The sequence below is a fragment of the Stenella coeruleoalba genome (genome assembly GCF_951394435.1).
Source record: "Stenella coeruleoalba genome assembly, chromosome: 20".
Lineage (NCBI taxonomy): Eukaryota > Metazoa > Chordata > Mammalia > Artiodactyla > Delphinidae > Stenella > Stenella coeruleoalba.
In genome coordinates, this window is record NC_137166.1 from 19,286,362 (window position 1) to 19,310,707 (window position 24,346).

Here is a 24,346-nt window from a genome sequence, read left to right on the forward strand (position 1 = left end):
CGCCCTCCCTCGCGCCGCCGCCCAAGACCCCGCTGACTCTGACTTGGCTTCTCAGTTCGCCGGTTGGGGCAGCGACCAACGGCCTTCCCACCGCGCCTGCTCAGCGCGCCGGAAGCGCTCCTCCGCTGGGGAAGGCGGCGTAGGTGCGCGAGGGTGAGTGAGCAAGGGGTCCGCCTGGGGCTGAGGGAAGGGGCTTGCAGGGTGGCGGCGTAGGGGAGGGGGGCGCTTCTGCTCTTGAGTGCACGCAGGATGCGGGGAGCCCTACCACAGCCTCCCTCAGCAAGACAAGGAGCACTCGTTCCTGTCAGCTGGGAGAAGAAAAGTGTGGGCCCAAGGGCCCAGGAGGCCTCTAGGAAGACACCCTAAACCCAGGCCAGCTGCTTGGTGCTGCTGGCAGCCAATAGGGGTATCTTCATGGAGGGTGGGAGGGAGGGGCCCTTCCGTTGCAGACCCCATCTTCCTTCCAGTCCTCAGTCCCAGGCACCAAGAGCCAGGTTCTATTATCCCATGATGGGCTGCTGTTTGGGTTAGAGAGAAGGAGGAGGCAGGGAGGGGCTCTGTGGTGGGAGCTGACCCAGACCTGCCAGGAATCCACCAATCCGCCAGGCCCAGCCCCACCACTCGCTTGCGCTTGCGTTCCTGCAGTTCTTTCATATACACTGCCTCCCCAGCCCCACACCCCTCCCACAAAATCCCACCGAGGAGGCTGAGACTGAGGTCAGGATTCTGGAACCAGAGGACCAGCTCTGCTCTTCCACTTACCTGATGGGTGAGCTCCAGCAACTCAGTTGTCTTTGAGCCTCATCTTTCTCACCTGTAAAAAAAAAAAAGGAAGAAAAAAGAAAAGAAAGTCATTCTTTCCTCCTGGGATTGCCCCGAGAACTAGGAAAGATCCTGTATGTCGAAGGTCCCCTTGCTGTCAGCTCTTGGGCGGTGTTCGTGTCCTGCCCCTCATTTCATCCTCATCCTCAAGGGACCCTGAACTGGTGAAGTCACTTGGACAGTTGACCTGTGAGATCTCTCCCAGCTCTGAGGTGTGAAGTCCCTTTGGTGCATGTGGGCCTGCTGTACCATAACATGCTTAGGCCCTTGGTTCCTTGTGGGGAGAGGGCAGTGGGTGCAGTGGCTTCCCTGGCTCTAAGGTAGTCACCTCCTTCATGAGCCCAGGGAAGCTGCCAGAGGAGGGAACCTGGGCATCAGAAGCAGGCACAGAGGGAACAATAGCAATCCTCCCCTCCCCACCATCGCAGCTGCCACGTCAGCACCAAGTCCAGGTTCTCAGAGCAGCTGCCCAGGAGCCTTCTCCATGAGGGGATCTGGCTGTGAGTGAGGAGCCTTGGAGTTGTCCTGCTCCATCCCCAACCCCCAGCAGGCCCTCTCATCCCACCCTCCTCTAGCTTCAGCGAGCATCAGGACCAACCTTGGCTCCCTCCCCAGCTGTCCTAGAGCCGCCCCACTGAGTCACTGCCTCCAGCTCCCTCCCTCCCCTTCTGCTGCCCACTGTCTGCCCACCCCCACCTACCAGCCAGGCCCCCTGTGAGCCCTAAGAGCTGGTTGAACCTGCTGGCAGGCACATGTACTCCTCCAGTGCTAAGAGAGACCTCAAGCCACAGGCCATAACTGACCCCAGCACCCCTGAGCGCAGGCAGACAGACTGATTCAGCAGCAGGGCCAGGCCTTGGTTTATTCACTGTACATAGAATGTATGCTGTAAGCTTTGCGAAGACAGACTGTGTTTTATCCACTTCTATACTTCTAGCACCTAGCACAGGGCCTGGAATAAATGTTGAGGGGTGCCTGAGACTGGTCGCACTACCCCTGTCCTCCTGAGGTTCCCCATTTATGAGCCAGGTGTAAACCAGAGTCACAAATGGAGACAGATTCAGAGGCTCGGTCTGAAAGGGATGCAGAAGAGGCAAAGAGCTGCAGAATGCACAGCCCCAGGATGGCAAAGATACAGATAGAAATGGGGACAAACTGAGCCTAGTGGGGAGCACTGGGGGCTGGGCCTGGAGCCAGCCTGTGCCAATGACCACAGCAGGCTCTGTGGGCTGAGCTTGCAGGACTGAACAATGACTCATGGGGCCCATCTCTGTGGCTCTCCTGGCAGCAAAATCTACTCACAGCAGCCTTTTCCACTGAGATCATAAAATGGGGATAGGCCTCCCTCCCCTGCCCCTTCCCCAGCCTTCCCTCAGCTTTGCATTTCTTACCAACATGACTCAACCAAAAATGAAGTGGGAGCTCTGTGCCTCAAGGAGCCTAGTGATAAGAGATCCACAATCATTGCCCTCATTCCATCCCAAACCTTGCATACCCTTTTTAGTACTGCCCCAGACAGTTAAGTTGACAGATACCCTAAACCCTCCAGATCTCTCTCACCTCTGGCCTGAATAACTCCAGACTCCTTAGTGTGGTCTTCAAGACCTTCTAGAGGCATCACAGCCTTCCTGACCAGCTCTTACACAGGCCTGGAAAACTCATCTGATCACAAGTCTTGTCTCAAACTGTCTCCTGTACCTGGTATGCCCATGTCCATCTCACCAGGTCAAAATCCTTCCTCCTTCAAGGCACTGGAGGCCACTTCTGCCATCCTGCCTAGTCAGGTGGTGACTTGCTTGCTCTCCTGCATCCCAGGTGCCTGCCTCCTCCCGGCTGTGCTCACCTGCTTTCTTACCCTCAGTCTGCTCATCTCTGACCAACCCTATTTGCCTGGAAGTCCCCCCTTTCTTTTACCCAGCTCCAGGCCCAGGAGCCCCTCTGCACCCCCCTCCCCTACACCATCAGTTGTCTGATGATGGGGATTTTATTTCTAAACCTTTCTAATCTCGTAATTTTTGAAGGATGTGGTGTCTGGACCACCTTCCTCTGGAGACCTGGTTAAGATTACAAATGGCTGGGCTCCCGTAGACCTACTGAGTCAGAACCTTAGGTGTAGGCCCAGGAATCTGTGTTTGACAAGCTCCCAGTGATACTGAGGTCTGAGAATGGCTGCCTGCCCTCTTCAGCACAAGCACCTTCACATCCCTGGGCTGCTGGAGGAGCCTCCCAACAGGTCTTCCATTTCTAGCCTTTCCTCCTACCAACCCTTCCTCCACGTGGGGTTTCACACATCCTCCACCTGGCACCAGCTACATTCGAGCTCCCTAATGCGCATCACTGCCCACACTCCCCAGATCATAATTCTCCAGACTGGCTTTCTGCCACCTCCAAAACTCAGTGGGGTTACCCCACCCAAGCCTTTGTGTCCCTGGCTGGTCTGTCCCCAGCACATCACCCACTGCTCCTTGTTTTTCACCATGTGTGCTCCAGATATCTTTTATTCACGCTGCTCTTCCCACCTAGAATGCACCCATGCAATTTTGCCCATGTTGTCAGAGCCCCTCCACACACACACACACTCATGCTCCTCCCAAAGCCCTCCCAGATTTCCTCAAGGCCTCATATGTTCCTTGGCTTGTAATGTGACACCAATGATGACAAACATAATCCCTTACCATGGGCCAGGCTGTGTACTAGGTTTTTCCATTTCATCAGCTAATCCAGACAGCAACCTTATGAAGTAAGTATGATTGTTACCTCATTTTAGAGATGAAGACACTGAGGCTCAGAGAGAATATGTGACATACCTAAGATAACATAGCCAGTGAGTGAGAGCTGGGACTAACCAGCTGGGCCTTAACACTGCCGACTATAAGCAGTGTGAGGGCAAAGCCTAAAAGTCACTCTTCCTTCTCTTCACACCTTCCCCAGGCGTGACACAGAAAAAATGTTGACTAAATTTGTAACCTTTGCAGTGTGTTGGGTCCTTCAGATCTGTAAAGATTACGCACAGGGTGGTGATTACCTAGGGCTAGGCAGAGGGTGAGGAGTGACGGCTGATGGTAGTTTCTTTTGGGGACAATGAAAACATTCTAAACTAAGGCTGTGGTGAGGGTTGTACAACTCTGTGAATATGTTAAAGACCACTGAACTGTGCATTCTAAGTGGGTGAATTTTATGGTGTGTGTGTTAGGTGTCAATACAGATAGATACTTTTTTTTTTTTTTTTTAATTCTCCAGCACAGTGGAAATTGAATCTGGGTCTGCTGTTATCAGGGATTTCTGTCCCTAAATGTTTCTGGACCCCACAGTATCCAATTTGTGTCAGAAACACTCAAGGTAACCAGCTCCCTTGAGATTGTCCTCCCACCCGCCAGGTGCAGAACACTTCTGTTCATTTGTCCTACACCTCCCTCCAGGTGTTTAAGGAAGGCTTGTCCGGTCCCGGTGTGTGGTGGCTGCATCTTTGGGCACCTTGGCACCTGACCTCTGGGGTCTCTTTTCCTACAGGTTGTTCCCATTTTGTGGACTCCCAGTTCTGTGACCCTGTGCCCATACAGCAATCCCCCGGACTGCAGGCATCCTGTAAGGTGACGTATTGGGAAGGAATGGGAGAGGAGGGAGGGAGGGCCATAGGGCCTAACAGTCCTTCCCAGGACCCCAGGACCCCCCCCCCCCATTCTCTATCCAGGAAGCCCTGGGGCAGGGAGTTGGCAGTTTCCATCTCCCTCACCACCTGCCCTCTTGCCTCCTGCCCACACCCCAGAACCCCCAGACACATGGACACAGGACACGCATCCATCCAAGAGATGTTTAATGTATCTTAGGTTCAAAGTACAAAATACAGGGCAGGCGCTAACCCCAGGAAAGTCACCTGCCACCCAGTCAGCCCCTTACCACTGCAGCCAGACATCCCAGCCCCAGAGCAGTGGAGCAGTGGCCCTGGGATACCTGGCTCCTTTCCTGTTTGGGGAATAACAAGGTGACAATGTGGGTGGGAGCCCAGAGACCATCGTCTCCCCTCCTCATAAAACCCAGACCCAAGGATCTGAAAGGTCCAAACTTGGACACAGAGCAGCAGATCCCTCAGAGTAACCCTGGCTAAGAAGCAGCCCTCTTGTGAACCCTGGCCCAGCCCTGTGGCCATAGTCCTGGAAAAGGAGGAACTATTGCCCCAGTGACTGGCAGCAAAGGGAAGGAGATAAAGCAAGGAGTGGAGACAGATTCCCACTGCCCTAAACAAATTGATTATGGGTAGCTGACCCAACAGGGCAGCAAAGCCTGCTGCACCTCCCACCCCATACCCTCTGAGGACCAGCCCCTCGTGGAGCCTTCTGCCAGGGTCCTGTCCTTGCACTGGCGCTAGGGAGGAGATGGAGGGCAGGAAAGGCCAGTGTCAGCTGAGGAATGATGCCCTTGCTTTGGGGGCAAGAACATCTGCGTAGAGTCACCCCATGAGGATCCTCTGGGGAAGGGGCATCAACTACCTGCATCTCTGGGCCTTGCCCCTAGAAGCTCTGGACTGGGTCTTGAGCCAGGGTAAGGGCCTTACTGAAAGGGAAAGTGGCAGGAGTTAGAAGCAGGGAGAGTGGTGAAAAAGGTCCCTGTGAGGACCAGCCCAGGAGACCCTTCTGACCTGCCCCAAGGGAGCCCAGTTGCTACTTCAGTCCAGGCCCCTCTAGCCCCATGTCAGGTTGAGTGGGCTCCTCTGCCCATTGTGCAGGGAAGGTTTCCACAGGGGCTCGGCCCCCTGCTCCTCCTCGAGTCCCTGGGCTACAGCCGGCCACCTCTGTTGAACTGGATGCACCAGTGGGAGTTGGCGGTGCCTGGGCTGAGATGAGTGTGGTCCTCGTGTCCCATGAGGGGCTGCAGCTCCTGCTGCTGGGGGATGTCAGCGCTGCTCTCGCTGTGAGAGCGGCCAGCCTTGGCCAGGCTCGTGGGAAAGGCAAAGCTAGGGCGTAGATCAGAAGGCAGGTTGAGAGGGGCCTGGGGCTCTTCAGTGACCAGTGAGCGGGGAGGCAGGCGGGTCATAGGTGGGGCCTGGGTACAGGGCGGGGATGCCAGGCTCTCCAGGGACGAGATGCTTTGGTTCCAGCCTGTCTGCATGTCCACGGGCACAATCTTGGTGGTCTCTGAGGACACGTAGACTGCCAGGTCCCCCTGCCCACTCTTCCAGGGCAGCTCCTTCTCTGCACAGGTTGGGGAAGGGGGTATGATGCGTGGGCTTGGACACACCTCAAGGCTCCCTGGGGACAGAGTACACATGCACTCATTACCAATCCAGTGGAATCTTTCTCAAGTATAAGCACACTTTCAATAAATCAGTTCACTCCACAGTTGCCACATAACACCCACGTGTGCAGTTTTTTGATGCATGCCTTGCCGCGTGGAAGCGCCACAGCTGGTTTTGCTCCCCATAGTATGCCCAGCACCTAGCACAGGGCTGGGCACATAGCAGTTGCTCAACAAATACCTATTGAACAAGTGAAAATAACTAAAGCAAGAGAAAGCGGGATCAAGGCAAGAAAAAACCCATCTACGATCAGCCCTCACCCAACTTGCAGTGCTAGTCTTAAACCACATCCTGCCAAGCCCCATCCCAGGGTGAGACAGCAGCGGAGTGAGGAAGATCTTGAGGCTTGGCCACTGGGCTCCTTGCCTGAGTTCCCACCACAGCCCTTTGGTGCGACAGAGTCCAGGAGTGTGAGCTCATGTGAACCTAACAACAGGCTAAAGCTGTGCCGGCGAGGGGGATGCCAGAGCCCAGAGGACCTGAGAATCCCAGAATTGCTGGCAGCCAGCATGGAAGGCCTGGCCGCTGCATTACAGGAAGTCTGAGGTTCTGAAAGAGGAAACCTGGGGAAGAGCAGCCCTCTGGCCACCTACCACCCCTTGTTCTCCAAAGTCAAGCTCAATGCCTTGTGTATAATAGGTGCTCAGTATGTGTCTGCTCATTGATAAAGTCCTGAGCACTCCAAAACTCTTGACTGAGTATGTTATGAAATGTATTAATTCTGTGATTGAAAGTAAAACTACCTCTCTTGAAAGACTTGGGATGCTGGATTGAATTTTAACAACAACAAAAACTAAACGAAAAACTTCAGTGTTGGGCTTCCGTGGTGGCGCAGTGGTTAAGGATCCACCTGCTAATGCAGGGGACATGGGTTCGAGCCCTGGCCCGGGAAGATCCCACATGCCACGGAGCAACTAAGCCCGTGCGCCACAACTACTGAGCCTGAGCTCTAGATCCCGCGAGCCACAACTACTGAGCCCACGTGCCACAACTACTGAAGCCTATGCGCCTAGAGCCCGTGCTCCGCAACAAGAGAAGCCACGGCAATGAGAAGCCCGCACACCACAACTAGAGAAAGCCTGTGCACAGCAACGAAGACCCAACACAGCCAAAAATTAATTAATTAATTAATTAATTTTAAAAAAAACTTCAGTGTTCACCTTTAGAGGATGCTGGGGAACTAACTGTTGGTATGAAAACTGATAAATAAAATGAAAAATTCAAGCATTTATCCATTCTTCCCTATGTGAACTGTACCTCAAAGTAACTAAGTAATTGATGAAGGGAAGTTTTTTTTATAGAAGAATTACTGTTAATCAATGCAGATGAAAAAAGAGACATAGACTATCACCACTGTGCAGCCCCTAATGAAATGCTGGATCTGGCAGTGATCACCAGTGGCTGCCAAGACTGTCTGATGAAAAGTTGACAGGGAACTTGATAATGGACGGATCAAGCCAACAACAGCTAAATCCAGTTATCAACGTTAACCTCACAAAAAGAGAGACACCCAGATGCCTCCTGGTGTGATGAATGCAATAGGAGGTACACCTATGAAGTATGCTTACCAGATCTGATCTGGATTTAATTATTGGTTTAGAGGAAATATAAGGGTCAGTGAAACATATTAAATGATGCTTTGGGGATGCAATCAGCAAAATCCAGACAAGGAAAGACTGGGGGACAAAGAATCAGGTTATTTCAATAAATCCAGTGGAAGAAAAAAAGGTATTGGTGGGGGGAACCTATAAATCAGGGTTTTTCAGACTTGACATTATTGACAGGTTGGAAGAGATACTTTGTTGTAGGGGGGCTGTCCTGTGCATGGTAGGATGTTTACCAGCATCCCTGGCCTCTACCCACTCACTGCAGAGGTAGCCCTCCAGCTGTGACCACCCAAGATGTCTCCAGACAATCCCCTAGAGGGCAAAATCCCTCCACCACTACCCTCTTAAGAATCACCGCTGTAGATTAAAAGAGACTTATCAACAGATTTCATGGGTGGGTCTTGTCTGGATTTTTATTTGAACAAACCTACTGTAAAAAAATATTAAGATAATCAGGGAAACTTGAACACTGACTGGATATCTGATAACAAAGATTTTGGATATGATAATGGTATTGTGGTTATATTTTTAAGAAGAATCTTTATCTTTTAGAGATACATGCTGAAGTATTTTTTGATAAAGTGATAATGATATTTGAGATTTGCTTCAAAAGAATCCAGTGAAGAGAGGGGCATAGTGAGGGGTATGGATGAAATAAGATTGGTTAGGAGTAGATAATTATTGAAGCTGGCTGGTGGATAGATGGGAAGTTTATTTTACTATTCTGTCTATTGTATATTTTGAAATTTTCTATAATATGTTTTTTAAAAGACACCTAGGGTGCTTGAGCCAACTCAGGCTCCTCTCTCAGGTCAGGCTGCCACCCTCACCGGGTCTGTACCTGAGGGCTGGTGTGCTGAGCATGGGTCACAACGGAGCCTGGTGTTAGGTTTGCTTGTCACCTTGTGTTTCTCGCCAGAGAGTAAAGGGAGGCGGCATGGCAGTAAAAAGGCTTTGGGCTTTGAATCGGGTGGGTCAGGTTCAAATTCTGGTTCTGCTGGCTCTGGACAAGTCCCAAATTCCTTTGAGCTCAGTTTCCCCATCTTGGTTGTTGTGAGGATTGAATCAGATCATGTATGTCAGGTGTCTGACATAAAGGAGATGCCCAGTAAATGCTGGTTGGTGAATAAATGAGCGAATAGGAAGAGGTATTGTCTGGAGTAGGGCCATCAGTGAAGGGGGAGGAAACCAGCTGCACAGTTCCAGAGGGAGGTAGGCGGGAGGAAGCCATTACCTGAAACTTTGCCCTCTTGGAGAACCTCACTGGTAGCCCGAGCCACAAAGATGATCCCTTCATCGTCCTCCTTCTCTGTCTCCGAACTGTCGCTGTCCTCCTCCTCCTCAGACTCTACGGTTAATATCACAGCAGCTGGAGAGGGACAAGAGCCGAGTGGGGTTGGCCACCAGCAGCTGCCTCTTGGTACCGCACAACCCCAAGCCGGACCCCCTGTCCACCCAGGTAGAGCCCGCAGTTGGCAGGGACACCTGCTTTGTCCTGTGGCTGTTACAGCACTGGCCTGTGGAGTTGGGTGTTTGAGAGGAAGGGAGGTGGGGCTGCAGAGCTGAAGGAGGCAACAGGGAAAGCCAAGTCCTCAGAGGAAACCATAAGGAGAGTCACACTTTCCAGCTCCCCCATCATCTCTCAGCCCCAGATCCCATCGTCAACTGGAAGCACAAACATCTGGAGGGCTGGAAGGCCCATCAGTGTGCAGCTCATCCAAACTCCTGGTTTTATAGACGGGGACACCAGGGTTCACCCATCCTTCAAGGCCCAGACCAAGCTCCCCCTTTTATGACACCTTCTCCAAGTCCTCAAGGCCTGTAACCTGTAGTTGGCTATCTGATGTCACAGATGTCTAATAACTGCTTAGATATGTTAGCTTTGAAATCAAGTATGCCCATCTAGTCCCTGAGGGGAAGAGCCCCAGTTTATGGTATTGAATGCTGTACAGAGGAGGTCCTTCAGGCTTCTGGCTGATGGGCCCCTGCCCTTTCCCTCCCTATCCCATCCTCAACTCCACCCCACTCCCTGCTTGCCTGTGTCCTGGAAGCCCAGGTCTCGAGGAGGTTTCCCATTTGTAGCCTCCGTGTTAGCCATGCCATCCTTCTAAGGACCAAAAAACAAAAAACCCTAAGCCTCTGGCCCTGGCTCCAAACTCCAACCCTGTCGTCTGGTGGGGTCAACAGGACAGGTCTTCCTGATGCAGCAGGGAAGGGAATCTGTCAATCCCAATGGTTCTACCATCCCTTGACCCCACCCCCACCCCCACCCCTGCAAGTGTGGAGTCTGACATGCCCCAGCAAGGACACTCAGTACGTCAGCTTGGGCTGAATAAGGAGCTCATGGAGTCCCCCCAACGAGGAATCTGCCTTTCTCCTGCCCATTTCACCTCTGGTAGGTGGTCCTGCTGCCTCCCAGCATGTGACCACATGGACAAGAGGCTGATCTCCTTCTGAAGCCCTTGCCTTCCCCTTCTGGGGCTCCAGGAAGATGCAAAAGGGAACCCAAGCTGCTACAGCCCCCAAGTCCCTGAGAATTATCCATCTAGGGGGGCCCCCTAGGCTGGATTCCAATACTTGGGAGCTCAAAACTGCGTGCCGTCAGCCTGCAGCTGCAGACAGGAGTCCCAGAGAAAGCACATGCCTTCTTGCGGCCGGCCTTGCGGGGTCGTGGCTTGCTCTTGGTGAAGCAGATGTTGTGCTTGGTGGACTTAAAGGACTCCAGCCGCCGCTTCATGTTCTGCTGGAAGACCTCCTTGTCCTGGCGCTCCTGCGCATCCTCAGAGATGAAGTGGCGGCTGCAGCTGGCTTTGTACTGACAATGACAGCCCCGCCCTGCCGTGAGGCTGGGTGTCCTGGCCTCCCACAGGGACCCCAGGCCACAGCCCCATGTTCACCATAGCTCCTGCTGGCCCACTGTTGCCAGAACTAGCCATGGATTGAAAAAACAAAACAAAAAATACAGTAGGGACCCAGCCAGACTCTATACTCTCTATATGCTCAGTTCACTGGGGGAAAACTTTCCTTTATCCCAGAACCTGTTTCCTCAAATTTGGCTTTCCGTATTCCCTACTGCCCTCTCCCAGTTCTCTCTGATCTGACGTGACAAGAGGCAGGGGACCCTGTGTCTTGTCCCTCAGGGCTACTGTGAGGCCAAGGGGGGCATTTCCTTCTTTGCACCTCTGTTTATCTGAGCCTGGTCCACATGCCTGGCCCATTTGCCTCCTTTTAACTACACAGGACTCTCTGTCCAGCTGGAACTCTCCAGCTAGCCAGTTCTCCAGCCACCACCGTGACTCCGCAGGCTGCACTTTGAACTTCCATGACTCCCTCTCTTGATACCTTCGACCCCCTCAGTCCCATGATACCTGAATTGGTGTCCAGTTCAGGACCACCCCCATCTCCTCTTTCCAACTCTTTCTCATAAAGACCAAGCCCACTACACACTCACTTAGACTGTCTCCACCTCTGCCCTTGACTGCCGAGAGGCCTTTTCATTACCTAGTGGTAACCCCCCAAAGTACTGCCCGCATGTTCCCAATCATTTGTCTTGCCTCACATCCCCAGTCTGGTCCCTTTCCTTTGCCTCATATTTCATGCTTCCCTGAGCTGGATCTAAGAGCCCCCTTTAAGTCTCCTCCCAGCTGCCCTCTTCTACACGCTCACACAGAGGTGCCCCTCTCTCCTGGGCATGCGGGGGCCCAGCTCCTTCACAGGGCTCCTCACTCCCCAACCCAGGCCTCCGCTTTGCTTAGCTCACTCCCTGCCTCCAGCAGTTCCCTGCTCTGCTCCCTCCTCCCTCCCGGTCCTCCACTCCTGCATCTTCAATCCTTCCATCGACACTGGCCCCCCTCCCTCTGCTTTTAAGCATGCTCCTGCCCTTACCTCCTTGAAAAAGGCCTTTCCATTGATACCATTGCCTCGCTTTTGCTGCCAGACTTTTACACTTACATTCTGACACTTCCCCTAGTACCCATTCCTTGACTATCAGAGAAACAGCTCCATGTACATGTATAGCTGATTCACTTTGTTATAAAGCAGAAACTAACACACCATTATAAAGCAATTATACTCCAATAAAGATGTTAAAAAAAAATAAAAAAAGAAATGCAAACTAAAAAAAAAAATACAGCTCCAGGGGGGTTTGCCTGATTGCAACTTCAGTGTGCTGCTTTCTCCCTGGTCAGCAGTGCCATGGCCTCTGGTTAGGCAACATCTGTGCAACGTCCAGCCCTCCTTATGCCCCAGGCCTCCGAGCCACCATCTGCTACTGCCCCTCCAAGGGCTCCTTCTCTCTCCTCCGCTGGCTCCCCTTCCTTTTCTTACATGTGCATTCCTCAGTGTTGTCCTTGGCCCCCCTCTCTCCCCTCTAAATGCCCTCCCCAGTGAAAGTGTCCTCTCTCAGCGCCAGCTAGCCCAGGGATACATCTGTGTTTCCCAAACATCAGCCATCAGACCAGCTACATGTGAATCCCCTCAGGGGACTTATTAAGAGCAGATTCCTCATCCCATTGCACACTATAGGATCAGACTCTCCAGGAGAAGCCAGGAATATGTATTCTAGCAAGCTCCCTGGGAGATTCTGATGTAGCCAGGCCAGGAAACCTCTGATACAGATTGCTTCCAAATCTTTATCTCCAGCCCGTATCTCTCTCCTAAACTATAATCTTATGTTTCTAACTGCATACTAGATACTTCTGTCTCTCTCTGATGATATTTCTGTGAAGAACATGAGGAATTATGGTGTTCTGGCATAACTAAGTGGATTTAGAACTGGTTGAGTAACCATACCCAAAAAATTGTTGATCAAGGTCAGTCTGGAGGAAAGTCTTTAGTAGCATGCCACAGGGCTCTGTCCTCAGCTCTATCCTGTTCAACATTTGTATGTTGATTTTGATGACTACAAAGTTAACAGGCTTAGCAAATTTTCCTATGATGTGAATCTGAGGAGATATTTGGTGGCAGACATGGGATCCAAACAATGGAATGATGGGCTAAATCAAATAAGATGACATTTAACAGGGATAAGCACAATCTTAATCCAGTTTTTTTTTTAATTGACTTCACAAGAACTGGTTGGACTGAACCATTGACCAATCTTACACACACACATCCACAGACAGTCAGTCATTATGTACTTCCTGATGTAATACAATAAGAAATACATAGCACACCTATCGAATGTTCCTGAATACAACCGGGCCTCCAGATTTAACTACCAAGAAATACAGTATGTAGAGGAACATGTTAAACACCACCACTGGAATACAATCAGAATCTGTAAAATGGAACATTCTCTGAGATAATGGATCCAGTTTCTTCAATAAGTAAATAATGAGAAAAAAAGGAAGACAAAACTATCACCGATTTTTTTTAAAAAATAGAGACATGTTTACTAAATGCAAACTGTGGACTTTATTTGGATCCTGACTTGAACAAACCAGCTGGAAAAAGGTATTTATTGACCACTGGCTGGATATTTGAGGTGAGAAGGAATCACTGTTATTTGTTGTAAGTGATAAGGGTACTATGGCTTTTTTTTTTTAAAGAATTCTTGCCACCTAGAGATACATATGGAAATAGAGATGATATGATGTCTGGAGTTTGCTGTAAGATAATAAAGTGTAGCTGGGGCGTAGGGGGGGACAGAATGTAACAGAATTGACCATGCATTGAAAATTATTGGAGGTGAGTGGTGGTTAAATGAGTTATTCTCTCTAGTTTTCTGAACGACAGAGATTTTCCGTAAGAAAAAAGTAAACGAAACCAAAAAACAAACAAACAAAAAACCCCACAGGTTGGATGCAACAGGGTTTAATAGCCATTAACTGAGGAAGACATGGTGGGTTGCCTGACTGTAAGGACAATATGGGGCCTCAGGGTGGTGAGCCAAAGCTGGAGGGATTCTGGGCTGTGGGAAGAGAATGGCAAGTTCCAGAACTAGAAAGGTGAAAGAGCCCCTGTGCCAAACCCAGGCCACGGCAGTGAAAGCCCAGAGTCCTAACCACTAGGCTACCAGAGAACTCCAAGAGCCCTCATTTCTGATGACTAAAGAAGACACACCAAGGACAGGAGCTGCTGGCCTGAGGGCAAGGAGGCCTGTGTGGGAGGAAGACATTTTGAAACCTTTGCAGACTTACTCTGCAGAGCTGCAGAGAGTCAAATCAGGACCAGTGGGAGAAAATTAAAGGAAACCAATCTGTCTCAGCGGTAGAAACAGCCTTGACTGTTAAAGCTGCCAAGAATGGTAACAGCTGGCTTCTCATTTCAAAAAGGTTCAGGGTAATGGCTTGCTGCCCCCTTGTGGGGTTGCAACAGATTCCTTCCTGTATGGGTTGGGCCTTTCCGACCCCAAAGCTTCATGACCTGCATTGGACTAAACTCACATTACCTAAAACAGATGTCTGCCTCCCCCAGGTTAAGGTGGTCCTGCAGGCGGCTTCCTCAGCACTCCTGTTCTGTGACCCCATCAAGCCCTCTGGATCTCCTGCTCTCCCCTTCCTGGCTGATCACACAGTTCTTTGTGCTCCTCTCCCTTCCGACCACCCAGGTCTAATCCACAGTGGTTCACTCCAGCTTCCCAACTGGCTCTCCCAGCCTCTCAACTCACCCCCCTCCAGTTTGATCTGCCCTCTGCTACCAGAGAAGACATTCTTAAACAGCTCTTGTAACAGGCCAACCTTTCTCAAAAAAAAAACAAAAACAAAAAACTAAAGGTTATAACCAACAAGATGAAGCCCACACTCCTCAACTGGGCATCCATAGCTCTCCACAAGCTGGTGCCAGCTGCCTCTTGAGCCTTCCATTGTGGCCTCCCCAGACAATGCTCCCCCTCAGAACTCTGCCCTGCCTGTTCTCACCCTGTAGCGAGGTTTGTAAAGGCCTCCACAGAGCAGGTGGTGCATCACAGCATCCTCACGGTCCCGGCCGCTGCGTACTGTGTCAATCACCTGCAGATCCAGACATGCTCCACTGCCACTCTCCCTCCTGCAGGAGGGAGGAGACACGTGTGCTAGGGACGGGCCAGGAGGCACAGGCCAGGGGAAGGGCAGAAGCAAAGGTGCTCACAAATCTTGCCCAGTAGGGATTCAGAGAGAGGGCGCAATAGAGAGGAGCTTGAGGAAGGGGAAGGGGGCTCAAGGACTTACAGCAGGTTGGTGACAGAGGTCTCTGCCACAGAATTGCGGCTGGGCATAGAGGGCAGAGTGAGCCCGGTGGAGGACAAGACGTGGCCTCCCTGCAGGGGCCAAGTCAGAGGTCAAAATGGCAATCAGATGAAAGGTGGCCCAGACAATCAGAGGGTAATAAAAAGAATAACAATGGTTAACACACTTTGCTCTTTTGAAGTTCCAGGGACTGTGCTAGGCACTTTTTATACTGAATCTACAAAACTCTGACAGAGGTACTTTTACTCGTGCTTTCTTAACAGTTGAAACTGAGGCTCCGAGAGGACAAGTGACTTACCCAAGGTCACAAGCGTGAGATGATAAGAACTGAACCACATCTCCTGACTCCAGAGTCCAGCTGTTTCCCACCTTCCTGTACTGCCTGCTAGACTCTACATGTCAGCATCAGGCCAGGCCCGTTCCTGCAGCTGCCACTTCACAAGACTATGGAGTCTGCTGGGAATTCCCAGCTCCCTGCTCAGGGCCTGCCTGCTTGTCACCGCTTCCTGCCTTGCCCTGCTGGCCACCTGCCCACCCACCATTGTCTGCCGGCCCACCTGGTCCACGAAGCTGATGGCATCCCGGATGTTGAGTCTGTAGTACACATCCCAAATCTGGTCCCGGATGCGGTAGGCTGACCGCCGCATCAACAGCTGACTCAGGTACTTCTTATCAAACTGCTCCCACCTACAGAGGATGCCAGGCCCGGTCCTGAGTGCCATCCCCAAGGCCTGGGCGGCTGGCCCTTCCTCAGACAGGGCAGGGGCACCGCCAGCGCTGGGCCTATGTCTCTTGGTGTGGGCATCAGTCAGGGAGAATCTTGAAGCTGGTCCCTGCCCTTATGGAACTGACAGTGTTGTAGGAAAGCCTGACATTAATGAAGTTATTACATATAACTGTAAAATTACAACCATGGTAAGAACTATAAAGGATAATTATAGAGTATGATAGGGATTTGTCCTAGTCAGGGAGGCCAGGGAAACCTCCCTAAGGACTTGATGCCTGTGGTAAGATCTGAAGGATGAATAGAGGTTAAGTAGGTGAGAGGGAGGCAAAGGAATGTTCTAGTAGAAAGAACAACATGTGCACAGGTCCCAGTGGCCAGGGCCGGGGGAGCATGGTGGGTTCTGAGTTTCTAAAACAGGGTTCATTTCATTGGCAGACAGATAGTCAAAGACACAGCTGAGCACAATGCGGCTGGTGTCTGGAGGTGCCAGACCATGCAGGGCAGAGCTGCGCAGGCCTCACTGGGGAGCCTTGTCTTATCCTGAGAGTACTGGGACACCAGTACTGCCAGTACTGCCCGAAGGGCTTCAGGAAGAAGTTGCCCAGCCTGAGCCTGACTGTGTCCCTCCTCAGAAGTGTGCACATCCCCCATGCTGCCCTGGCTGGTGAGGCTGCCGCTGCTGAAGGAGCCTCGGGGCAGCTCCCTCACCTGTCCCTCCAGTAGTGATAGCCATGGTGCCCCACAACGTCCTCCACTGCAGCCAGAATGTGGTCAAAAGTCTAGAAGGGGGGTGGGTAGGGGGACCGGATCAGGACTCTGCTCAAAATAGGAGAAGGGAGAGAGGGACAGGCGGAGGGATGGGGTTCTGGTACCCACGTGCTCATGCAGCTCCTGGTTCAGGGTAGGTTTGTGATGCTCACTCCTCTTCACCTTCAGCCACTTGACCAGTGGCTTGATGGTCAGGCCCTACGGACAGGCAGCCAGTGAGCCCTGCCCTGTCCAGTCCCTGCTGCCTTTCCCTCCTCATAGTTAGGCTTCAGCTTCTGTATCCCCACCTCACTGCACTCAAGGTCTGGGAAGTCAGGCCCCCCTGCCTCCCACAAGAGGAAGAGGAGCCCCTCTCCCATAGGCTCTAAGCCTCCCCCAGGGCCTGCCAGACCCTCTCCCCATCCAGCCTCGTGGGCGCTCCCACCTGCACGATGACTGTGAAGAAGACCACCACAATAGTGGTGGCTACAAAGTAGTCCTTGGCAGGGATCTTGGTCCTGTCCAGGAGGATGACGAGAGCGAAGGCCACAGCCCCCCGCAGGCCCCCATAGGACATCACCACCTGGTCAATCTTGTCCAGAGGGACCAGCCGGAACTGATTCAACACCCACGTCTGCAGGACTACGCCTGCAGCAGGAGGGAGGCCAGTGGGAGCAGGGTGTTGGAGGGCACGCCTGCAGCAGGAGGGAGGCCAGTGGGAGCAGGGTGTTGGAGGGCACGCCTACAGCAGGAGGGAGGCCAGTGGGAGCAGGGTGTTGGAGGGCATGCCTGCAGCAGGAGGGAGGCCAGTAGGAGCAGGGTGTTGGAGGGCACGCCTGCAGCAGGAGGGAGGCCAGTGGGAGCAGGGTGTTGGAGGGCACGCCTGCAGCAGGAGGGAGGCCAGTGGGAGCAGGGTGTTGGAGGGCACGCCTGCAGCAGGAGTGGAGGGCACTGGGCATGGATGGCACCAAGTATCTGGGCTAAGGTCTGACAAGGGCTGGGAGGGGTGAGCAATAAGGGGAGGCTTAGAAATTGTTGACAAGGATGTGGACTCAGACTGGGAGATGAGCTGGGAGGGTGGGCAGGAAGGAGGGTGGGAAAGCAGAGGGTGCCGGCAATACCGAGGGCTCGGAAGAACAGGATGAAGAAGAGGGTGCCCAGCACCAGCCCAGAGTCCCAGGCCCACTTGGAAGAGTCCACGGCCGAGATGCCAAGCAGCATGAAGATGATGGTCTCAGCGCAGCTGGCTAGAGTCTTCATTGTGTACTTGACAGCTGTGCGGGACTTATGGGAGATGTTGGCCTCCACGTACTTCTTACAGCCCAGGCCACACATAGTCACCCTGGGAGAGGAATGGAGAGTCAGGGCGAGTGAGGAGGGGCCACAGGAAGCACAGCCCTTGGGGTTTGAGCATGCACAGGAGAGGGTGTTGCCCATCACAGGATGTCAGATTCTCAGAGCCAAAGCCCAGGGAGGCATGGAGACCATCCAAGGGTAGGTAGTGGTGGTCCTGGGATAAACGGGTCCGAATCTCCAGGCTTCCCTCTCGGTGCCTTCTGGAGGGGGAAGGTGGGAGAAACATGCTCTGACTAGCGCACTGTGTGAGGCACCTTTTAGAGTTCTGTGGCCACCAGAGCCAGTAGCACCAGGCCTCAAAGTCCACTTCCAGCTCAGCCTACACCCCAGAGAGCACTTTAAGCAGAGGAATTTTGGGTTCTGGGGTGCCCAGGACAGCCCTAGAGGCAGGTCCTGGAATGTTACCTGAGGCTTAGTATCTCCCCAGGGGAGTCTGAAGCTCCCACTCCCACAAGGGCTCAGGGAGACCTATGGACTCCTCCGGGTCCTGCTTCTGTCCATGTGAGGGCGACCATCTCCAGTGCCCCCTCCCAGCTGCCTGCCTGCAAGGCCCCCAGGACTCACGCAAGAATGGCGGAGAGCGAGGCCATTTCAGCAGTAAGGTAGGCTGCGTAGGCGAGGAGGAAGACCAGCAGAGGCTCGATGATGCGGACCCGCTTGGTGAAGCGTGTGGTCAGGGCCAGGAGGAAGGCAAAGACTAAGCCCACGGCTGCCCCGCCCAGACTGACCACAAACAAGGAGGCTGGGGGAGGAGTGGGTTGTCAGCATGACCCCTGGCCCGGACCCCACCAGGGCTGACAAGACTGCTGCCTGGCAGGGAGTGGAGGATGATGCCCACTGTGCATGCCCACTGTGCTCCCCAGGGGTCAGGGTCCCAGAGCTAGGATTCCAGGAAAGGCCCTCCTTCTCAGGTTCTCAGGGCCCTATTTCTCCATACATGAGGGAAGGGAATGAGGCAACCCGAGCAGCGTCCTCTGTCCTGACGCGGTGGGGGGCAGGGGCTCAGCAACCCAGGGGAGGCAGACCTCCAGTGCCCGCCAAGAGGGAGGAAATACTGACCGACTCCCTTCAGGTAGTCAGTGGCCTGCACGTTGGCAGAGCCCATCTCCACAAAAGAGTTGCAGACCTTGTACAGCACCTAAGCGAGAAGAGGAGCATCAGGAGCGGCGGGGGGAGGTGGCAGCCTGGACTGCGTGGAGACGGCGAGGCAGGGCCGGGGGAGGAGTGGGGCCTGGTCAGAGCATGGCAGCCTGGGGTCAAGGAACGGCAGCGAGCCGAGCGCTCTCACCACAGTAACTGCATCGTTGAGCAGGGACTCGCCGAAGACGATGATAAAGAGGGTCTCGTTGACGTGCACCTCCTCAAAGACAGCCAACACGGCCACGGGGTCCACTGCTGAGATGAGGCTCCCGAACAGCAGGAAGTCCAGCAAGCCAGCCTGCACTCTAGGGGCTTTCGAGGGACAGATGAGGGACAGCAAGTGGTGAGGTACTGAACTGCCTACAGCAGTCCCTGTGACAAGCCCAGACTCCAGCCCCACTGTTAAAACAAGTAGCCCCAGAGAGGACCTGGGACGGTGAAGAGAGCGTCGGCCTGCAGGTCAGGAGACCTTAGGTCTTGAGCCTAAGGCCTGCCTTTGCCACTTACCAGCTCTGTGATGTTGGCACTGTCATTGTCACATGACTTCTCATAGGCCATGCCTCCTCATGTGCCTGCCTAACAGTACTGCTGCGAAAATCACGCAGGAGATGGCTACGAGAGCTCTATGTAACCTGGAAAGCTAAGGTGGCACTGACAGTAAGAGCTGCAGCAACAGTAATAATAACCACCAGCAGGTGGAAATTGGCTGCTGACTGGCTTTATTCGGGAGAAGAACGAAAGAGAGTGCTTTCTCCCACACCGGTGGTTCTCAGCCTAAGGAATTCGACACGTCTGAATTATCAACATTCAGGGTTGAATGGATTTGGGGGCCAGGGAATGAGGAAGAAGGGAGCAGGACAGGGCAGCCTGAAGGCAAAGAGCCTCAGGAAAACAGACTTCTCCTGCTCACTTTGGACCTGATACCGACTGAGTTTAAGGGCCTCTATTTCCTCATCCATTAAAGTGGGACAAATTATAACCCCAGCAAGGTTGCTATGAAGAGCCAGTGGGATGAGTAAAGAGAGAACACCCAGTGTAGTGTCTTGCATTCTGTGGATGTATAATATGTATTTATTAAAAATAATAATAAAAACAGAAAACCACCCTGATGTGACCTGGGCAGAGCCCTCACAGGAAAGGTGAGCTGTGCCTCAGGGGAGCCAGGCTGGCAAGTGGCAGTATGGTATCAGGGCAGGAGGCAGCCAGAGTCCCAGCCTTGGCAGCCCACACACAGCTGGGAGCCAGGCCCCTACGCAGCTGTCATCTGCAGAAGCCCAGACTCATCTGGCAGGGACCTAAATGAAGGCTGAAGGCCCATCTGGAGTATTGCCTCACACTCCAGTTGGGAGGGACCTAAGATGGAGCTCTCAGGGCATGGCTGTCATCAACACAGGATCTTCAGAGCTGGAGGAGAAGGGAGTTGGGTGATGAGGCTGGCATAGCCTCCCGCTACCAGTCCAGGTCTTAAGGTCACTCACCCACAAGTCCAGCCTGCTGCAGGCCCCAGAGGGCAGCACCTGTCGTGAAGGCATTCCAGAGTGTGCCCACCACAGCGTAGGTGAGGATGGCGCCCAGGTTGTCAAAGAATAGCCGGCTAGGCATGAAATAGCCCGAGTCCAGCACGATAGGAGGCAACAGGAAGAGGAAGAAGGTGCCTGGCTCCAGCTGGTATTCAGCTTTCTTGGCCACAGCCAAGACAATGCCCCCCAGCACCAGTCCCAGCAATATCAGCAGGCAGCTCTCAGGGACCAGAGACGTCACCTTCCGAGACAAGTGAAACACTACAATGCAAGAAGAGGGCAAGAGGTATCAGCTTATGGGATGCGTGCGCGCTGCGCGCGCGCGCGCGCGCGCACACACACACACACACACACACACACACACACACACACACACACACACACACACACACACACACACACACACACAGTGGCCTATAACCTCCCAGTCTTAGAAGTTTATTCAAGGTCAAGACCCCTGACACTGGGACCAAGGAAGAAGAAACATTCAGGACTGCTAGAATCTCCAGCCTCCAGGGCTTCAAATCCCCCACTGCAGCCGAAGTTGTCTGTTTCTTGGTGCTCCTGTCATGGTAACCTAGACCTTTGCTTACTTTTTTCCACCTCTGGAAATGCCCCCTCTCTACCCTCATCCTTGAAGGACCTCACCTTTCTCTGATCTCCCTTATCCATTGCCATTATTTGAATCTCAGCAAATACTAGGTATATTTTTATGCATAACTCAGCTGTAAAAATCAGGACCTCTGGAGTCAGGCTGCCTGGGTTTAAAGCCTAGCTCTTCCATTTACTAGTTCTGTGACCTTGGAGCAAATAACTTCACCTCTTTGACTTTCAGTTTTCCCATCAGTAAAATGGGGATAAAAACAGTAATGATCTCATAGGATTGTTGTGAGGTTTAAGTAAGGCAGTCTACTCAAAAGCACTTAGCCCAGTGGTTTACAGTAAGCACTCTATAAATGTTACCTATTATTATATTATTGTGCCCTGCCTCTCGAGCTAGACCATAATGCATAACATACCTCCTAGGAGCACTGTAGACCTCCTAGCCCAATGTGCTTTTCATTATATAGGCTCACTAAGGACTCAGTAGTTTAAAAAGCATTAAGTTTAGCAGTCAGAGATCCAGTTCTTCTTCTGGCTCCATTCCTTCCTAATTGTGTGATCTCAGGCAAATTATTTAATTTACCTGAATTTCAATTTCTTCTCCTGTAATATGGGAAAAGATGCCCATCACACAGGGTGAGGATAAAATGATATAGTGTGAATTTTCCTAGCAGAATGTCAGACACATAATAGGATCTCAGCAAATGTTAATTCAATATGACTCTGGGAGAAAATAATGACAGATCTGTCCCTAGGAAAGAAGAGGAGGTTTTCTAGCGCTATTGCCACTCCTACCTTTGCCTCCTAATATAAACTGTTTTGGCTTTCCCTTGGGACCTGAGACCAGATGAGCACCTCTCCCCAGACAATCCCTAGAGTGGTGGGTAGTGAGGGAAGCCTCTGCGTTAGGCTGTGTGAGACCCAATGCCAAGACAGTGCCCTTTGGAAGCTGTACCCAGAGAGCCTAGGGCAGTGCCTGGCACATGGTGGGATCTACATAAATATTTGGTGAATAAAAGGAAAAAAAAAAATCTCCTGGTAATGAAGCTGGGGGAAGGTATCTCTGAACATTCTACCCATCTCCCCTGCCCCCATTCCCAAGGATTTTGTTTTGTTTTGTTTTGTTTGATGAGAAAAAGGCTCTCTTCTACCTCCATAGGAGATGTCATCCAAGCTAGAAAAAGCACTATGATTTATGGGGGAAGCTACAGTCATTGCTGTAAACCCTAAATAAGACAGGAACTCTCCAACTGGCAGACTTCTCAGCAAACCCAATTCTTGGCTCCCAAATCTGAGGCTCCTCCCACCTTGCTCTCATTGCTGCCAGGCCCTAAGGTGAGCTCAGCCATAGCTCTTCCCACACTCATCCCTACCTTTGGTCCCCCTTTCCTCTCCTTCAGGGACTTTATTCCATCCTTATCTCCAGAGCATGTATTAATCCCAGTAAAAACCCTTCACAAAAGCTGTTCTCTGACAGCACTAGGCTCCCTGAGGGCATTTCAAGCCCCATTTTCCATTATTAATGGGCTGCCACAGCAGAGTGGAGAGTTCTTCTGTTCCTGCCCAGCCCCCACCCCCAGCTGTGTCCCTGGGGGGAGAAGGGGGCAAATCCTAGACTGTGTGATTCCTACATGAAGACTGTATTGGTGAGACTGGAGTACAGGCTGTGCCTGCATAGATGGGGAGTGAGTAGCAACGGCTCAGCTATAATTAGTCACCCCCACAGCAGAGCCTGCACAACAGGGAGAGGGAGGAGGGTCTGTGGTGGGAGGAGGGACCACTGGCTGCTCAGAAGTGGGGAGGAAGGGGCAGAGGCAAGGAAAAGCAGCTCTATTCAAGGAAAGGAGTCTGAAGCACAACCTTTATTGTGCAGACTGAAGGAGACTGGATGTATGAAAGCATCTAGTGCAGGCAGTGCAGAGTATAAAGCCCCAATAAATGGAAGTTTCTTATATCCTGAGGTGGGAAGAAGGTAGACCTGAATTGGGGCGGGGGGCACAGCTAGGCACAAGAAGGGGGCACCTTTAGGGGAGCAGAGGGGGGATAGAGGAAAAGTGGCAGTTTAGTATCCCAAGAGAATGGACACTTGGCAGTGGCCTCCAGGGAAGGCTGCTTCCTCAGAACCAGGATGCCTGGGTTTGTAGGAGAACACCATCCCCTCAGTGTCCCCACACGTCTTCACTGCTGACAGAAGCTTTTAGGAGGCTGGGGATTGGTGGAGGAGAGCCCAGATCAAAGAGCTTACTTCAAGGAGAAGAGAGGAAAGGGCAAAGGAATCTAGGGATGGGGCTGGAGAGAGCTGGGGCAGCCCTTTGAGAAGGCAAATCCTCAGGGCTCCCACTCGAGGAGAAGGGGAGGAGGGAGATCAACAAGAGGAGGCGCAGAAACAATGTGAGAGCCTGGATTTGTGGAATCGGAAGCTAGGTCGGGGCACTCTGCAAGAAGCCGGCCCGGATCTGGGGACTAGGGGTTGGGGGCGGGTCCAATGACGGCCGCCGGCCCTGGCGCACGCACACACGCACTCACCGATTTTAGCCAGGCTGGCCACCAGGATCCAGAGGGCTACCAGGTAGGGCGCCTCCACCTCGTGCCACTGCCAGCGGAAGAGCGCCAACCCTGGGGGAGGCTCACCCGGCGACCCCGGCTCCTGGGTGGGCTCTTCGGTTGCTCCCGCCCCCGCCAGGGGCAGCCAGAGCAGCGGCAGTGCGGCGCGCAGCATCCTGCCGCCTGCCTAGCAGCCCTCCCGGCACCGCACGGCCGCCGGCCCCGCGTCGCCGCCGCCGCCGCCGCCGCCTACCGGCCGCCCCCGCGTCACAGGCACGTGGGGCCCGCTCCCCCCAATCCCGGCTCCGATACCCCCAAGCCAGGTCCGGACTCCGAGACCCTGCCCCGGGCGTCCGTGAGTGCGGACGCCTGCCCTCCGCTCTAAAGCAGTCCCGACTCTGGAAATTCCCCAGTGCAGCCCTTCCCCAAGTCCTGCAACCTATTCCTTCAAGCGCGCTCCCCCAAACTCTCCCAAAACCTCCCCCGACCCGGATTCAGAGCTGTGAGCGGCCACAGCCCTCCAGGGGCACCTCTGCATTCCACCAGCCGGTGGCGACTGTGGCGACGGCCAGCCGCTGGAGTGACCGGGGTCTGCCGGGGGGCGGGGTCCAGGCGGGAGGAGCGCGGCCCCGCCACCGAGAGTGAGTGCTGTCAGCAGCCAGCAGCCGGTCCCCGATACCGAGGCCGCGGGCTCCGGCGCTGCCGGGTGCAGACTGGAGGGGCCCCCTTCGGGTCCCCGCCCAGACCAGAGCTGCGCACGCGCACTGGGCCCGTTTTAGAAAGCCGTGAGGGACAACTGTCCCCATCGTCCCCAGAAATCC

General features: G+C 53.2%; 1 protein-coding gene and 1 long non-coding RNA gene across 4 annotated transcripts; one reads left to right on the forward strand and one right to left on the reverse strand.

The window, feature by feature from the left end:
• The first annotated feature begins 20 nt into the window (after positions 1-20).
• LOC307178358 lies at positions 21-15,257 on the forward strand. Its single transcript, XR_013825182.1, has 3 exons — positions 21-153; positions 4,333-4,412; positions 15,152-15,257. It is a non-coding gene; the product is annotated as an uncharacterized lncRNA (long non-coding RNA).
• On the reverse strand, positions 4,526-24,331 carry SLC9A5 (solute carrier family 9 member A5; the record flags this gene model as incomplete). 3 transcript variants are annotated; one of them, XM_079906465.1, is made up of 16 exons in its annotated part: positions 4,526-6,068; positions 8,957-9,091; positions 9,760-9,829; positions 10,367-10,537; positions 14,583-14,709; positions 14,871-14,959; positions 15,446-15,575; positions 16,324-16,394; positions 16,492-16,581; positions 16,808-17,010; positions 17,484-17,704; positions 18,283-18,460; positions 18,778-18,856; positions 19,007-19,170; positions 20,337-20,619; positions 24,056-24,331. In XM_079906465.1, the coding sequence occupies 16 exons, from the start codon at positions 24,329-24,331 to the stop codon at positions 5,596-5,598; spliced, it is 2,760 nt and encodes a 919-aa protein (XP_079762591.1). In that variant the 3' UTR covers positions 4,526-5,595. The 3 variants fall into 3 exon arrangements, with proteins under 3 accessions (XP_079762591.1, XP_079762592.1, XP_079762593.1); XM_079906466.1 differs by lacking the exon at positions 24,056-24,331 and adding an exon at positions 23,508-23,992 and having other exon boundaries at positions 20,337-20,639; XM_079906467.1 differs by lacking the exons at positions 8,957-9,091; positions 9,760-9,829; positions 10,367-10,537; positions 24,056-24,331 and adding an exon at positions 23,508-23,992 and having other exon boundaries at positions 5,767-6,068; positions 20,337-20,639.
• Positions 24,332-24,346: the final 15 nt, after the last annotated feature.